General features: G+C 40.7%; 1 protein-coding gene across 1 annotated transcript in view; it reads right to left on the reverse strand.

Moving 5' to 3' along the window:
- LOC119727754 (IgGFc-binding protein-like) overlaps positions 1 to 15,665 on the reverse strand; it is a 150,493-nt gene extending 134,828 nt beyond the window's left edge. The window contains 9 exon segments of the mRNA XM_038199799.1: positions 233 to 370; positions 1,924 to 2,052; positions 2,642 to 2,682; positions 3,914 to 4,081; positions 5,276 to 5,550; positions 6,301 to 6,425; positions 7,041 to 7,228; positions 7,945 to 8,225; positions 15,419 to 15,665. Of these exon segments, the coding sequence (XP_038055727.1) occupies positions 233 to 370; positions 1,924 to 2,052; positions 2,642 to 2,682; positions 3,914 to 4,081; positions 5,276 to 5,550; positions 6,301 to 6,425; positions 7,041 to 7,228; positions 7,945 to 8,225; positions 15,419 to 15,571 (1,498 nt within the window). The 5' untranslated portion in view covers positions 15,572 to 15,665.
- Positions 15,666 to 18,439: the final 2,774 nt, after the last annotated feature.

The raw sequence follows: 18,439 nt of genomic DNA on the forward strand, positions 1-18,439 counted from the left end.
GTGCTATGATTTCACAGAATGGTTTAGACTATTTACTTGCAGTCAAGTTGCAGTCCAGTAACGTATTTCAAAATAATTTGATAGTTTTGTTATTTGATGTTTGCGCAAATGTTGTACATTCCCTTTAATACGTTCTCTCCATTGATAGTAACAGGCCTTGAATAAACTAGCCCACGCCACATTAAAATACACCAAAATGAATGTGAATATTACGAAGGAGCACTGTACTTACAATCCCCGGCTTGATCAGTATGATCATGGAGGCACATGTCACCGAAGTCATCACAGCAGTCACTGAAAAATTGGCATGCTTGATCACAATAGCAGCCTTCGACAGCACCCGAGGTGAAGCAGCGGTTGGCACAGGTCACTGCGAGTGAGAAAACAACAACAATATGATGCGATCAGGCTACATGAGTGGTTTGTCAGGAATTTTCATTTGGAGATTCAGGCCAAAATAGGGCCACTTCATCACATCACTTCATCACATTTCTTGGTGTTCCGACTTCCATAATTTTTTAACTAAAGATGGTACCCAGTTTTCAAAGCAGTAATACTAAGATTGTGCTCTTTTCAAATCTGTAAAAAAAAAAATTGATCAGGGTTGACAAACGACTCATTTAGATTGATCGCATCACAATTGTTACCTTACGCGGGTATTTCCAATACAATACATCACAAATAGAAAAAGAGTACAGTAAATCTAACCACAAAGACAGATAAAACAAAAAAAATCTTCACAAAAATTCTCATTCAAAGCTAATGGACAAGTACAATTATGTTTGTGGACAAACACACACGGCTGTTTCGGCATTTTGTTATTGTATTTTTATGTCATGTTGCAGTACTGATAGGACATATATGTACAGAGATGCCAACATTCAAATTCAAAGAAGAAATTCCCTACATAACATGAAACCTGTTGAAAAATCGAAAAATGTCACAGCGACACATGTTGCAGAAGGCATATATATATTGATGTCTCATTTTTAAGTGGAAAGGCGTATCTTTCAAACCATACATATCATCTATGTTGGTTACACATTCAATGTCTGGCATTCTGTTTTATTTTGTTTGCATTTTTTTTTTAATACACACGAAACCGAGATTATTGCTAATTGGAACAGAAGTAGGCCACATGTGAATCAAAGGGAGATATCCTCTGTTAGGGTTGAATTTCCACTTTAAAATGACACCCTTATCATGTCATTACATTCACGGTTGACTGAGCAGTGACCAATTTTATGAAAGGGTCTAGTTAGAGACTTGCGCCACTTTTCAATTGTGTCAATTGTCACAGAGTGAAAGGCTATGGTTGCCAATCAAGGCAGGCGGGGGAAAAAAAGAGATTTCACCATGAAGAGTGGCGCAAGCCTCTAAATAGACCCTTTCATAAAATTGGTCACTGCTCAGTCAACCGTGAATGTAAGGACATGATCAGGGTGTCATTTTAAAGAGGAGATTCAACCCTAACAGAGGATATATCCCCTTGATTCACATGTGCCCTTCTTCTGAATTAGCAATAATATCTCGGTTTAGTTGTTTTTTATCCACTCTGTAAAAGCTACCTTGGTGGCATGGGTGGCTTGTGCGTAAAGCGCTCGCCTCTCACCAAGGTGACCACGGTTCGAATCCCGGCCGCGGATCGTATGTGAGTAGAGTTGTGCGTTGGTTCTCTCCTGTGCCACGAGGGTTTTTTTCCGGGCCCTCCGGTTTTCCTCCCTCCAGAAAAATCAAAACACTTTCGACCTCAGGCTGTGCTCCGTGGTCATATATGGGTCGATGTGGCCGGCAGCCATAGGCGCCTTTACGTGCCAGTGGCCCGACCACGTTGTAGCTGCGTCCTTCGCAATTCAGCATACCAGCTGCGAGTAAGGATGATTAGCCTCCCAAATTGTAATATTATTATAATGAAAACCCTACCTTGGTCGCATGTCTTGCCACCGTATCCAGTGGGGCACGTACACTGATAGTCAGCATTTCCTGATATGGGCATACAGACGCCTTCATTGATGCAGGGACCAGAATCGCATGGATCGTCCAGGGGGGCATCTGTCACATAATCAAATAACAGACAATCATTCTACATATCTGTAGCAGAGAACACCCCTATACCAAACAATGGACCCATCTATTAAGCCCCTCCCACAGTGTGGGCAGCGGGCATGGGCGTAGCGAGGGGGGGGCAAGGGGGCGGCACTTGCCCTCCCCTGGAAAAGCAAAAAAAAAAAAAAAAAGGAAGAAAAAAAAAAGAAAAAAAAAAAAAAAAAAGGCGCGAAGACAAAGTGGCTTAAATTTAATGAATTGGGGGGGGGGGGGGGCAAAATGTCCCTGCAAAATGTCCCTGGCAAAAAAAACTTTTGCCCCCCTCTAGAAAAAATCCTGGCGATGCCCATGGCAGCGGGTGCATCTCTCCAAGGGTGATTTACGATGTAGTGCGCCACCAAGAGTTTGCCACGGAAAGTTCATTTTTTTCTAGTGCATTGTCTTCCCTTTACTGGGCCCCATGGGAGATCAGTGGATTCCACTGAATGGGCTACCCAGCTAAAATAATAAATAAAAGTGAGATTTGCGATAACATCGTGTGAAAAGATCTCTTTAGAGAACAAGTGTTGTTCTGAAAAAAAAAATTATTCCTTACCATCGTAGGTCACGGTGATACAGTGAGGTGTACTTGAAACCCTGGGGAATTAAAACAAAAGGCATACACAAATTAATAAAAACAAAGACACTGAAAAGGACTTTGCCTTGATCACGTCCTTTGTTAATCTTTAAATCTGAGTTAAAATTTGTTGAACTGCATATTTAATTTGACCCCCCCCCTCCTCCACTCTGGCTGGCAAATTCAGCTATACACCATCACACCACTCAAAATCAATCAAGTGACTGTTTCAACAGTTAAGAATTCCCTTGCTAATTTGATATAGCCATGCTTTGACTGGAGGTGATTGATATGCCAGCTGTATCGAACAGTTACCTCTTTTGTCTGTTGATGGAATGGGACTAGTCACAGTGTTTACAGAAATATGATCTGACTGGTTTTTTTAATAGCCGGTATACAAATGCATGGCAAGGGAAGTGGAAGACATTTTTGACTGTCTGTGAATGATCAAGTAACGGAAAAGAGAAGAGTGCTGTGGCCTTGTTGTTAAGGGCATTAGATTTGTGGTCTGCGGGTAAAGCTGCAGGTTGTGGGTTCGAGTCCAGCCTGGGGTCATGCTGGGTGTGCCCTTGGGCAAGGCACTTTGTCACTCATTGCTTCTCTCCACCCAGGAGTAGATGGGTACCTGTGAGGGCAGAGATGGTTATTGTGATTGAATAAGCTTGCTTGCGCCTAACAGGCTGTATCGAGCTGTAACAGGCTGTATCGAGCTGTATACTCCCCAGGGAGCTGAGATGGTATTTGGAATGTTTCATGGGCCCAATAAGCAGGGGTAATAATGATGTAGCATTGTGAGTACCAGTACCTGGTGGATATGTACGCTTTATAAATACCCACTATTAGGCAAAAAAAAATAATAAGTCGGTCTCTGGTCAGCGCGCGCGTCGATTTTAATCATGCGCATCAATCTTTTTTTTTTCCAAAATGTTCCGCGGTAGCTCCAACAGCGCCCTCTATTACCGCACCTCCTCAATTTTTTTTTTACCAAAGAGCACCAAGGAATGGGAAATTGCACCAAGGCAAATGATCGAGAGCATCAAGGCAAATTATGGAGGACACCAATGTACATGAGGACACCAAAAAAGCAAAATAGTACCCCACCTTGTCTGTACAATCCAAGCTTGAAGAAAAAAAAAAAAAAAAAAAAAAAAAAACAGCCGCGTCCCCGCGTCAATTCCGGAACTTTGGTCTGACCAGAGACTGAATATTTATTTTTTTTTGGCCTTAGCCCCAACAAATAGAGATACGTACCCGTTTGACTGGCTTGCATAAAAGCACATGATCTGTTTGCCTGTGCCCTGACTGTCAGCTCGGCCTGCGGTCACTGTAATGCTTGCCCGTCTGTTTCCAGTGTCGGCCACTGTGGTCAGTGCTGTCTTGGTGGTCATCACAGGCGATAGGGTCACAATCTCAGTGATGCTGTTGGTCATACAAAGCAATTAATTTCTTTAAGCACATTTTTGAAAGCTTGAATTTTTTTTGTTTTTAATTAACCCTAACCGCCCTGAATCCTTCAGAATCCTTTTTGCCAAAGTTGAGGAATTTTGAGGATTGAGGTTACATGGCAAAAGTGCTTTACTGATTTTGTAGGATGCATTTTGTCAAGGTCTTGGCCGGACTTTGTGTTGTTTTTGCTCAGCCATGCATAAATATAGGCCTGGATTATGCTTGAAATCCTCCGTACTGCTCCAGGATGTCACTGGGCAAGCCTCAACATATTGACAGTCACTGCCGCAGGATTTTGCAGGATTCAGGCGGTAGTCACCCCTCCATGGACCATATTCAAGAAATAATGGAGGAATTTGCAGAATTGAGGCTCTATGCTTTTTTTCCATGAGGCCAATTGGAGGATCTGGATCTGGATCAATATTGCAAGCAATCTCCCTTTATAGGAGATTTTGCAGGATTGAGGCTACATCCTAGCAAAAAGGCCTAGGGAGTTAGGGTTAATAACTTGTCTGATCAGCTTGTCACACAATCATTTGCTGCTCAAGAGCAGGGCCAAATTTCATGTTAACAGTTAACCCTCACCTCCTAAGAGTTCATTTGGAGTGAAGAACCACAAACTACAAAGCACTACACAAATTATGTATGCAGGTACCAAGTGCTAGAAAAATACTACGAGTGCTGTGCCCACAATTATACAGGGTGAGTAAAAAAAAGCGGAACCCAAACCCAAAAAAATTACATTTCATATTTAAAATAATATGCAGCACCAAAAATAATAATGACTGGATAGCCAATTTCATAAGCTACTTTTGGATGAAAAAATTACTGAAAGTGGTCATCCATTCAAAAAATATCACCATTTCAACACAATGACCCTAAAAGTTGGTGACAGTTGTTGAAACAAGTATTTTTGTCATTTTCTTTATTGTTCCAAACAGTCAAAACAAACAATAAACTGATTTTTTTTGGGGGGGGGGATGAGAGGTTTTAGGGTCATTGCGTTTAAATGGTGGTATTCTTTGAACGGATTGATCAATTTCAGTAATTTTATATAATATTGGCCCAAAAAAACCATTAACCAGCTACCTACCCTATTTTCAAATATGCCATGTAATCGGAAGCAGAACTATTTTGTTTTGGCCTTAACCTTCTTGAGTGACTTACGTAAGACCAGCAGCAGAGCTTTGGGCCACGATGTCAAAAGTTCCAGTGGCTCCGTTTCCCTGGGCAGCGACTTCGCTACCAAAGGCCGGTGTGCTACCGACAAATGTCGGTTCAGCCTGGCATACCCCGGTTGCTCCGTACAACCTCAGCACAAAGTGAAGGGGTACAGTGCTCAATGCCGCACCGCCATTTGTGTAGCTGTCTTCTACGACTACGGCCACACCGTAAAAATTCCTGGCATTCGTAATCGGCGGCACTTGGAGCGTACAGGAGCCCTTCAATAAAACAAAAGAAGATTATAATTGATTTTTCATTCTTAATTATACAAACACACAAGTCATATGACAAATTTGGTAAAATTTGTAAACATACATTTTGAATCTTTTTTTTTTTTGACATTAATAATTGTTAAAGGGAAAGTACAACATTTGCTTTTGCTGCACTTTTCAGAAATAATCGATTTGGAGGATTAGTATGTTAAAGCAAATATTGTTAAAATGACTTGTTTCACGTTTTGGGCTAGTATATGCTGGAAAAACCAAGAAAACCATTCATTTTCTTGTAGTCTGGTTCCCTGACCCCACTTAAAATGAAATGGAGAATTTATAGACTTTGGGGAATTGTATGGTCAGAGAATCAGTCTAGCAGGCTTGTACCCCTTCACAGTTGTGTAATCAATTGCAAAGAAAACGCGGAATAACTAATTATGAAAAATTAGGAGCAGTTTTTGTAAAAAAGCCAGTTTTCTCCAATGTTGAAAATGTCAGCACACCAGGAGCCATGATTTTACAGGATGCTTTAGACTGTCATTCCCTAACAATCCAGTTTGGTATTTTGTGATAATTTGATCATTTCGTTTTGTGATGTTTGCAAATGTTGTATCTTCCCTTTAAGGTCACTTTCTACAAATGCTATCAATTTTTCTTGCTTATAAGATAATCTCCAGAAATAATCAAACAAGCCATCTTTCCTGCAACTCAATCAATTTCACTTTATTTAGACCAGAACAAATCCGAAAATCGTACCACGGCTCCTGAAGGATTGAACGTAACGTCGACAGTGTTGCACAGTGCATAGCAGGAGTCAGCTTGAGAATTAGGGTCAGCTCCCTTACGGCAGGACACAAAATCGCCGCTGTCTACATCCACAACTGTTGAATCATGGGACAAATATAGGACAAAATGATTTGAGATACGGTCAAATTTAGAGAAACTGATGGATTTGAATTTTAACTTTATCCAACCGGCCTCCAAAGTCATCAAGAGAAGAAACAAAATGTGCTTTTAACCAACTTCAGATTTGAGATTTTGAATTGGGAAGAAATTTGAAAGAAAATGTAATGAGGTGGCTCTTTAAAAATGAGTTTCAGAGTCAGCGAGTCACTCTCATAAGTATTTTTCTTTTTTAAATAGGTAATTAAACAAAATTAATCTCCTTATTATCATCAAGACAGACATTATCATCAACATTTTTCAACATGGCCGCCCGACCCATTTTCCAAAACCACAAACCAGGCTAAATTTCAAGATGGTTGCCAGGTTTTTTGTTTTAAATAACCGCCACTTGGACTCAGGAAATGACATACCAGCTTTTAGAGCCTAAAAGCTCAACTTTTTGTCCTTTTTTTTTTAAAAAGATCATTAAATTTATCATTTTTTCGGTTTTTTTTTTTTCCAATTAAAAAAAAAGGAGGTGGCCTCCAAAGAGAGAACAGGCAGGGACGCTAAACATGATTATTTTTAAAATGAAATGAAAAAGCCCTTACTTGGAATGCGGATGTTCGTTGTGCATCCTCGCTGAACTAGCACCTCTGGGAACATTGAAGTGATGGGTGCATTGTTGATCTGTGCGTTGTCCGAGCGCGGAGTAAGATTCATCGATGTCTTCAGACCATACTGTGCTGGCCCACTGCTACCCGTCGGAACATTGCTTGCCCAACAACATCCGCTATACCTGTAGAGTGGAACACATCAAAAAACACAAATTCATAAGATCCTTTTTTAAAGCTTCTCTTTTGTTCAAGGTTTTTTTCAAACTTGAGAAGATTCAAGGTGATTTTATTCTACTGAGCACACAGAGAGCACAGCAAAGATTACCCAAGAAAATCTGGTGGCATGCACGCTGGGCTCCTTCGACCAATAGGAATAACAAAATGCGCGTGCGCCTCGTCTTTAAGAATGCGTGCAACATGCGCCTGAGCGCAACACCACCTCAGTAAAATATTAGTTGTTTTTTTTTTTTTAATAGTTTTCATTGTTTACTTCCAAATGGAATCGGATAATCACGCCAAAATAGGCTCTCAGCACTTTTGAAATGGGTGGGTAAACTCAAGGGTTAAGAATGGGAATGCTTAGAGCTTGATAAACTTCGAGGTGAAAATGTTGCTCTTGCAAGGCACTATTAAGCGAATGATCACAGTGCGGCACGTTCGGGGGCCCGCCATGTTGGGGGGGGGGCATCAACAACTGAGTCACAAAGTGTACCGCGTACTCTCATGCGTGTGAAGGCGTCAGCATGCAAACCAATGCAAGAACCACAACAAAGACCCGACTTAATTCACACTTTGGAACTCTAAACAATCTTTGCTTTCTAAAATGGGGACCCTGAGTTTCCGGTACCCAGCTGTAGGCCAGGTCACGCAGATCAGTGAAATATAGCCCTATACCTACCCGAGGACATAAGGAACAGAGCTGCCGACCGGAAAGGACTGGACAATCGGCACGGAGTACACACCGGAGCTCCAAGGCACCCCTTCGTTGTAGTCAGTGCAGATGAAATCTCTTGCCGCGTCAATGATGTTGAAGTTATTGGGACACGTTAGGCCGCTGCCGGTCTCTCGTTCACACGTCATATCTCCACCTGCGTACCGGCCACCAGCGGCTACCGTATCTGCTGTGCAGTATATGATGGAGGGGGGATTCAGCCATGCAATTCTGTGAGAAATCTCGATCTGTATGCGAGAAAAAAACATTAAAGATGATGGCCATACTGTAAACTAAGAAGACCCTAGATCTATTGGGGTGTACAACTATGGAATATAGTCGTGTTCCCTAACGTGGCGCAATTCGAAGCTTACCCAACTTTCCTCGTGTAGTGTTGCCAAACCTCTTTGTTGACAAACCTCAAATTCATGCAGTAAAATACTGGTACTTTTACCTTATTAATGCTTGCTATTTAACCTCCGTGAACAATTTCGGTTTCATAAAATTTAAGCCGAAATTAAAAAACGGTGGCATTCGGAAATTGGGCACAAATTGGCGGAGTGTTCCCTAACGTGGCGCACTTAAATAAATCTCGGAAAATTCCAAATTAACATTTAAGAATTTCTGTAAACTTGATCAATTCTGATAAATCATTATTATTTCTACTTACATACCCAGCCAGATGTTTGTCAGAAAATTATTTTCTTATTTTTCAGGGCATTTTCAAAGGTTTCACTTTGCACTTGAAAAATAAAATCGGAAAATCACGCCAAAATAAATTTTTCTTTTAACTTTGTAGCGGGCAATTTATGAACGGGAGTGTTTAGAACTTGATGAAATTTCACTTTCTGTGAAATTTCAGTTAAAACTTTTGCTCTAGCTAGGCGCTACAGGCGAAAAATCAAAGTGCGCCACGTTAGGGGCCGCGCCACATTAGGGTACATCAACAATACAGGGCCACTCCATTCTATATGCGCACATCCATGGCTGCGTGGATGCGCATAACAGTTGGCTCTCTTTAGCACCCTCTATTGATCACAATTTACTTCATGCCTAATCCGCATCCGCGCATCCAGCATCCAAGACAGAGTGAGTAAGTACAGGTTGGGGTTGGTTTTAGATAGGGAAATAAAAGCGAGTCCTAGGGTAAAGTCTAAATAAAGTAGCGAGTCCTATCACTCCTATGGTAAATAAAGCGCCCTCTATTGATGACAATTTACTTCATGCTCACCCTCCGCGCATCTGCGCATCCAAACATACATCTTTGTGGACCCACTATTGTCCGTAATCCTCATTCCTTTGTTCGTTTTAATACTCTTAACTTTTTAGCAACAGCGCTTGTTCAAGTTGTTGGTTTTGCACACAATTTTCAATCGTGGACTATCGGTCAATCGTGGACGCATTGTTTGTGCCCTAACCCTTTTGTCTAGGTCCACGATTGCCGGTGTTTACACACGCATCCAAGACATATCCCAAGTTATTCATCACTCAATATAACTCACTCTCTAAAGCGCCCTCTACTGATTGCAAGTTTAAGACTTCATGCCCATTCACTCCCTTTTTCTACTTCATGTGCGCCCACCGCTCCTCACTAGACTTTGCATCCAGCTAAAAAAAAAACCTCTTCTCTTGCGTGGCCCTGCATTCTTTAGTTAGTCCCATTGGAGGATACTTTTGTGCAACAATTCACCAATAATACACTACCTCATTCATGTCATTAGTTAGGTAACTGATTTAAGTACCCCGCCATTCCGTCTCGCTGCTCGGCGCGCGGTACCGGGTGTCCGTCCGATGTTGATGGTCCAAATAAAACATGTATATTTTAGAACGTGTAGTTGAATTTATTTTTTTTCGAACGTGCAGTTGATTTTTTTTTAAAGAAATGATTGTACACCAAAAATTGCCATGATATTGTCTGAACAATAGCTAGCACAATGATTTCAGACTGTGAAAGAAATTGCCAGCCGAGCGAAGACCGAAAATCAACTCTTGTTTATTTGTTTTTACAGAGTAGGGCCTAGTATGATGGCAAAAATTACTAAGGTTGTGTTAATAAATGTCACTCGTCACGGTGACAGTTTTGCCAACCCGGCAGGACGAAAGTGACAGAAGGCGTATCAATGTTCCCCTTTCCAAATTTGAATTTCCTTAGATTAGACTATTTTTTCCCCTGAGATTTCCTGAAATTTCCTTAGGATCTTCTTGGAATTTCGTTATCTTTTCCTTAAGTAAGGCCAAGTAAAAAAAACAAAAACACAGTTGATCGTCCGGGTTTTTCAAAAAGAGGAGGATGAGGGCCTTTTTATTATTATTTTTTTTACATTGTTTCCAAGATGGCCGCCAAGATTTTAAATTAAAAATGGCCGCCAACTTCGATTCAAAATGACCCCTAGCTTTTATTTAGCTATCCTGACAGTTACTAGAGTCAAAATATTCATATTAAACATGTTCTATGTATTTTATTAGAGCGAAATACAAGAAAAAGTTAGCTTTTTGAGTTGAGAAAAAAAAATTAAAAAAGAAAAAGGATGCGGCTTGCTTCAAAAAAGGTTGCGGGCGGGGACAATCAACTGGTTTGTTTTTTTTACTTGGCCTAATGTAAGTTGAAGTCACCATGGTAATAAGCAAAAATGACTATTTCTTTATCAGGTTTAGTTTCTCACTTTCTCAAGTCTGCGTTCTTATTCTGGACTCGCTTTCATTATTATTATACACCGAGACTGCAGCTTTTAAAAGTTCTAGTCGGCTTTTTTTTCGCATGTCCTGGCAGTGATGCGCCCTCGACGGTCGTAACACCCAACCCCGAGTCCCGTAGTCTGGCCCCAAGGCCTAATTTTGCGTTTGGACCCAAATTCATTATCTTTTGAAAGTATTTGTTTGCTTGTAATTTTGACATTTCTTTGAAATGTTCTTCATTTTTCTATTTCCTCAACAATTTCCTTGGTGGAAGCACTGATCGAGGCGCAAGGAATTTTCAGTTAAATTTGACGAAACTTATCTTCTAATGTTTCCTGTCTTAAAACAATTACAAAGGAAAGCCGATGTATAGGGCTATAATGAAAATGACGCAGGACATTACGCATAGTTTTGTTAATTTGTCGGTTTTATAGTTATGAAGACGTCGAATTAATTAATTGTTGTCCCTCTAGTTGTCTTTCCAGTCAATTTCTCCTCATAATCACATAGGGAGCATGTAGGACTTGCAAGTAAACCCATGAAGTGACGCAAGCTAAGCGAGACTTAAAATAGGCCAGGGAGTCGCACGTCGAAAATTGACATCGCGCGGCCTACAGTACACTGTGAAAGAGAACAAAAACAAGAAAAGTGGTTTCTGCTGTTGTGTAAGTTTTATACTGGAATATGCGTTTACGCAAGGAGAAATTCGAACTGAAAACATGATTCATCTCTTTTTTTCCTTTTTTTTTTACCTTTGACATTTTATTCTAACAATAAAATACAATGGGCACGTAGCCAGGGTTATCAAGCATTGTCGGTCGGATACGCCCGATGGTAGGCCAAGTGCATTCACGCATAAATAAAGACCAGCGTACTCCGTGATTCAGCTGAAATTAGCGACTTCATAGCACGACCTCATGGGATTACAAAAAAAAACAAAAAAATTTAAGTGATGCCACACTTTCCGCTTAAACTTCCGTGTTAATTTAGTACATTTCTCGAAACTTCGTAAGTATACGCGCCACCAAACAAGGAAAAAAAGAGTGCTATGCCGAACATGTGGTACCGCCCGTAAAAAGAAATTATTTTTCCTGATATAATACCAAGCAACCTCACTAAATAGCACAACAATTTGGCTCTCCGGTTTAAAATTTAGTTCCTTTATCTTTGGTCCTGTGTGAATAACAGCACAGCAAACACCGCTTGAACTTTGCACTCAAGCCCCACCCAAGCAAGCTTGTGATTTTTTTTTTATCTCGGATCGATGAAGAGCAAAACTCAATATTAAAAATGGACATCTCCCCCACGCAAAGTACCATCATCAGTCCTCTCTTGAAAGACCAACAAAATACAATTTAAAAAAATACGAAACAATAAAATACATTATCGATCGTTTAATTGCGGTAATACCATGTGGTAATAATTGCTCAGTAGATATTTAGTTCTGAAAAGAACTTGTCCTGCTTATTATCAACTTTCGCTAACCAGTTTTAGTTCCGTGATAAGAACAGTCCTGCTTTAAGTTCTAAAAGAACTTTTTTGTGTGTCAACGTTTCGACTAGCCTGCTCTAGCCATCGTCAGGAGAATACAAGGGTGTCAATCGCTTCTCAAAAGTGGGGGGGGGGGGGACTTATACCTTGATGAGCAATAATGCAAGCGTGAAGCGCGAAGCAAATGTTGGATTCTAGATATAGACGATGCATGTGGTTCGAGCGGAGGCAATTTCTGACCACTAAAACCTTTTTTTTTTCAAAGTAAAAGATCATCTTTTAAACATAATGTTCGAGTTTGGAGTCATTGAATCAGTTTTTCTGAGCTCTAGACTCATTAAAGTATAGGCTGCAATTTTTATTCGGGACGGAAAAAGTGGGGCGGGGGGGGGGGGGGACAAACGATATGATATCCCCCACTTTAAAAAGTCCCCCACCGATTGACGCCCATGGGAGAATACGTGCATGGAAGAGGTCTGGAGGGTGGACAATAGAACAGAGGTCTCACGGCATGAAATAAAAATACTGCGTTGGGCATATCAAGGGCGTAGACAGTTTAACCGTGGCGAAAACAAACATTACGCACTGCACGCGCCTCGCTTGAGTATACCAAAGGGCAGATTTAAGTCAACGTGGTCAACATTATTTCCAAGGAATTCTGTGAGAAATAATCACTAGGCCTACAACAATTTGAAAGTTTTTACATATCGCATCCTGCATGTCCTTACGACCATAGCAGCAAGCCTTCTGTAGATCGGGAGATGTTAAGTTTCAAAAGGTAGGGGTGACTTCACCCCGTGTAATTTTGATTGCGAAATGATTATGATTTCTAGATGTACTTTCTTCTGTTTGATGACAAGCCCAATCGTTGCGTCTATAATCGTTATCGTCTACATCATTCACAGAAAAAATGCTCTTTGGTAACTCTTTGGTGCAACTGAATCTCGTCTGTCCTCGCACATGCTGTCAAACACGGTCTGGTTTATATATCAAACTCATCCGCTGGGCAGGTCTAAAGTTTCCATCGACGTGGTAATCATCTCTCCAATGTACCGACACTCAATATCCAACAACAAATTCACAATCATGGTCTTATTAATTGTATGTACATTTTTGTGCATATGCCGATGTATGGGAAACATTTCAGGAGGGGGATCCACAAAGCGTAATAAATATGCAGGTAAGGGTTCGTGATGTGATTGGTTAAAATACGATGGATGCTGGGGGGAAAAAAAGAAAGAAATACGCGTCTTGTTCTCCATATATACCAATATGTGGTCGGACGTAATTGGTACTGCGTATTGATGTTTCATTTACGTGCGCAACACCTCAACAAAGAGGGGTATTGAGATAGCGAGATGACCCTGCCCCGTACCATTTTCATGGAGTTAATCAACCATAATATGAAACGACCCTGATGCGGCTTAACTTTAGAGTTTGCACCGATCCATGCGTTTTGTTCAAAAAGTACAGTAGTTCTTATACCGATTGCTATTCCGAATTAAACGGTCAGAATTTCGTGCGTATAATGCGATAATACACTACCTTTTTAGTATCGTTAAGTAGCGCCCGGCTTTAGGACATGTAGCTTGTGTGGCTTGAAGTGAGGCTGTTTGAACCCAGATATAGGCAATGACGAAGCATTAGAACGAAATTTTGATCAGTGAGGCGGGAACTTGGACAAGTCTGTAACTAGGCGTCTTTAAATAAAATATTAGTGAGGTGATCGCGCAACGAAAACACAATTTCGAGTCATTAATACTATCCTACAAATATTATTTGGCTTCAAAGGCAAGTTCCCGGAAACACATATATACCGATTTAACGATAATATCCTAGTGTGAAGATTGGATGGCACTAAAATATTGTCAACTGTAGTCTGAAATGGTATCATTCGGAAGAAAATCATTGATGATTGAAGACCTCTTACTCTCGTTGTGGCAATGACCTGAGATCAATTTTGTTGGGTTTCTGTCACATTAACTCAGGGACGATTATCCTCGTCGGCCGCGTAAGGTCATCTCTTTAAGACTTTATTGTACAATTTTCAACTCAATTCAATACGATTCACTAAAGGGTTTTATTATCGATTGGTCTGAGCCCAAGGACTTAATTGTGAATGATTTACAAAACAAATATAACAAAACGTTTGAATTACTTCAGTTCAAAAAAATGAATCGTCATAAATGAATAACGAAAGAATAAATGAATAAGATGTCAAATAGAATATAGCAAGGACACACATAAAGAATGTATATTTTATCTTTTAAGTAAACAATGAAGCAACATTCGTGCTGATGAAATTAAGGTTTTTAATGAGCTCAAGTTGATTTCTTTGTTCTTTTAACAAATTATCATACCCACATTATCGTATCACCAATCCTAGCAGAAATGAATGCGGAGATGTATGTGTGATATCGATTCAATCACATACATTTTATGTGAATCCATTTACGCTTAAGCACAACGTCACATCATTGCCATTCATGAAACAAAATATATTAGAATACAATACACAAGACAGATCAGTCGTTCAGTATGGTGCTTCTCCTTTAGTTATAGTGGAACACCTTCCAAAATAAAGGAAGTATTCCACGGTCAAACAAGTGCAATTCACAACCCCACTTCTGGCGCCCATACACGCTGTCCCATGTTTACGTGACATACCTAGTGTGGACATTGTTTTGTTTTCGTGTATATATAGTTAAGAAAAACCCGTGAAATTTTTTTTACTCACACTGTGAAAACTCTTTCAACCCAATTTTTCCCCCTATGATTCCCTTTAATGTTTCTCTTCATTTTGCCACCGATAAACCTAACCCCAAATGCCAAAATTTCCAGAGAGGGCGAAACATTATGTGGACGTGGGCAAGTCGCTACTACCTGTTTTATGTGGACCTCTTTTGTTCGGAAGTCCACACAGTGAATGTAATGCTTGTACACTGCAACAAACTATTCGAATTGGTGCACATACCTACACCGTACATTACATATGCATTAGGCTTACACGGTCACAAATACATGAAATACAAATGTGCCAACATCCACGTTTCCTCGTGCAAGACAACCACTTTTAAAATATGTTACCGAACTTACATCTACATAAGTGTCTGTAGACACCCTGAACTATTGACTTAAGTCACGCATTCTGCCACGATAAGGTCTATTTTATTTTAGTGTGAAAAGTATATACTGGATAAACCCCTTCCCCGGAAGATTAATGTTAAAAATCCGGCATACATTACTGCATAGGTAGAGGTGTACATGTACTTACTTCGACTCTGTTGCTGTCCGATGGGTCATATCGCAAAAACTTCCAGGTGACAGTACCGCCTCTGTAGTGAGACGCCTCGACGGACAAACATGCTACCACGAGAATCGCAACAGCCAGAAGCCGCGAGTGGCCACGATGCCCCGTGAGAGCCATATTTTCCAGGCACGTTAAGACGCACCGGCAAACTCACATGTATTTTTCCCAAGCAGAAAGTTGACAGTTTTTCACCAGCGGCTCCAACCGCACCCTTGACTCAACGATAGACTGAGTCGGTCTATACATTGAACTTCTTTTTGGGCATTTCGAACTGCTGCATTGTGAATGAATATAATAATAGGTGCCTTGGACCGTGACACATATATACCGTACCGGCCCACACAAGGATCGCGTGCAAGACAGCCCTAAAGAATAACAAGCCAAATGAGAAATATCGTTTGGCATTGATCGCAATGAAGTTGTGATCGCAGAATAAACCAGGCACCAATTAAGATCTGAAAACAATCACTTATCCACCACCACACCAGATCACGGCTGGAATCTAAACAACAAAAAATACGGTTCCCAGTAAAGTTTTTATGTTCTCCTCTCTCTCACCAATGTGAAAAAAAACCATAAAGTATAGACGGCGAAAGTTGCCCTTAACCCAACATGATGTTTTCACGTTTAGCCTTTATAGATGGAGCATATTAATAACACTCTTGTGTATAATCAGTGACAATGCCGTGGAAATAAACCAGAGATTTAACAGATTGTAAAAAGGCTATGGGTTTTTCACCCATTCCAATGGGATTTACACAGTTAGTGATTTCAGTACATCAGATTGTCATTGGCCTTTTCACTCCGATGTAAATTAAGTTAACTGTGTACACCCCATCGCATTGGAATGGGTAAAAACCCATAGCCTTTTATAATCTGTTATTGTTAGATCTCTGGTTTGCATGAACGGATTTCCATGGCATTTTTACTGAATATACACAAGAGTATAATTAAAATGCTCCATCAAGATAAATACTCATGTTAAGTAGTTTTTGAGAAATTAGAGGACATCTGCTTGTACCAGTTTTGTTGGCGACACCCTGTATGTGCAACTTGGCCACTGTAGGTGAATACATTTCTAATGGTATTTGGTGGTGCATTTCCAAATAATATTCAGCATGCAATCATTTAATGGGCCTACTATACATGACAAAGACTTCAAAAAAGTTAGAGCAAGAAATTAAGACAATGAAGCTGAACAAAATAAAAAAACAGTTCCTTCATCTAAATGATGTTACTTTAGTTCAAAAGTCTTCACATTAGGAACTTTAATCGCTTTGAACTATTTCGGCAGTTCAGGAATAGGTTAAGCGGCTAGGTTAAAAAAGAGTTGGTCATCCATTAAACAAGGTCAGTTTTTGAGGCCGAACCATGGAACACCAGGAAAATGCCAAGTACTGAAATGTGTTTAATCAAACAGCCTTTGAATACTGTTCATGCATGTCTGCACAGGTCTCAACGGTAATGGTGGCCAGAGCACTCAACTATGAAAATTAATTCAACGACTTTTAAATTCCCTTTTTAGAAAAGGGTCACTCTTTCCCTTCATTTTAAGGTGCCTAAAAAGAAAACTGTGCAGTGTGCACAGGACTGGAAGTGGCAATTCCGTTGCAGATAAACGACTGTTTCTGGTGCATGTATTTCTTATATTAAACAAACAACCAACGCATCTCATTTAATTCAAATCAACCCAAACCAAACAAAAGAAAATCTATCCCGTTGAAATCAGTTTCCAAGTCAACCAAACCCAATGAAGCAAATTACCGAAGCAAATCAATCCATCTCAATTCCATCCAACCCAGCCCAACGCAACTTAACCCACTCCACTCCACTCAAACCCAACCAACCCAACGCAACCCAGCCCAACCCAACCCAAATTCCAACCCAACCCAGACACCAGTCAACCCAATGCGTGATATATCAGCCCAGCCAAATCCATTCAACCGGACCATGTACAACCCAAACTTACCCATTTCAACCCAAACCCAAACCGATTCGTCCTAAATTTTTGAAATTCGTCTCGTGTAGCAATCGGCGTTGAATTGACAAAGCAAATTCGTTTTTTTTTTGTCATTAACTTTAACGTTTTGGTCATTTCAATTCTGATCGTGCATTCTCCGCATTTTCTAGACCATCGAGGCCTATAAATTTCGGTGTATTTCTGAGTTGTCTTGTCACTCGTTGTTGAGACTCGGTTGAGGAAAAAAAGATGGCTGCCAACGGGGCTTCAAAGAGGCCGATACAATAAGGTTTCAAACGCGGACAGAGGTCGCATCATAGACGCTTTTGAAGGAGATGAACACGACTATCTGACCGTTGCTGACACCCTTGGCGTGAAGCGCCAAACTGCTCGCAGCATCGTCTTAACTTACCTTCGTGAGAACAGAAGAGATGCTCTACCAAGAGGAGGGAAAAGACGTTCAAAAACGGATCAAGAAATGAAGGGCCTTCAACAGTTACTAGATGAAAACCCCTTGTTAACCTTGGGCCAACTAAATGAAGGACTTCGACAAAGGCTGCCTGACAAGCCACGTATTGCCATAAGTATACATTAGCGCGGACTATAGACGGCATGTTGATCACGCTCAAGCTAGCTCAGGATGTACCCGAAACCCGCAATGCTGACAGAGTGATCCGACAGCGGCAATAATATGCCAACTGGTTCTTAAGACATGGCGTCGTTGGTCACTGTATCTTCATCGATGAATGCGGATACAACATTTGGACGCAACGTTCATATGGGAGAGCAGTTAGAGGACAACCCGTTCGCCGAGTGGTGCACAACCAACGTGGAAACAACTGCATCGTTACATTTGCCATATCTCCTGAAGTCGGACTTGTCCATCATGCCATAAACTTGCACACCACAACACGTGCGTCATTTGAAAACTTCCTGCAGGAATCAGCTGAAGCCTGCCAGGAAATGTTTCCACAAGAAGAGAACTTGTACTTCATCTACGACAACGCAAGGCCTCATGTTCGTGC

Source organism: Patiria miniata, unplaced genomic scaffold (genome assembly GCF_015706575.1).
Source record: "Patiria miniata isolate m_02_andy unplaced genomic scaffold, ASM1570657v1 HiC_scaffold_20, whole genome shotgun sequence".
Taxonomy (NCBI): Eukaryota; Metazoa; Echinodermata; class Asteroidea; order Valvatida; family Asterinidae; genus Patiria; species Patiria miniata.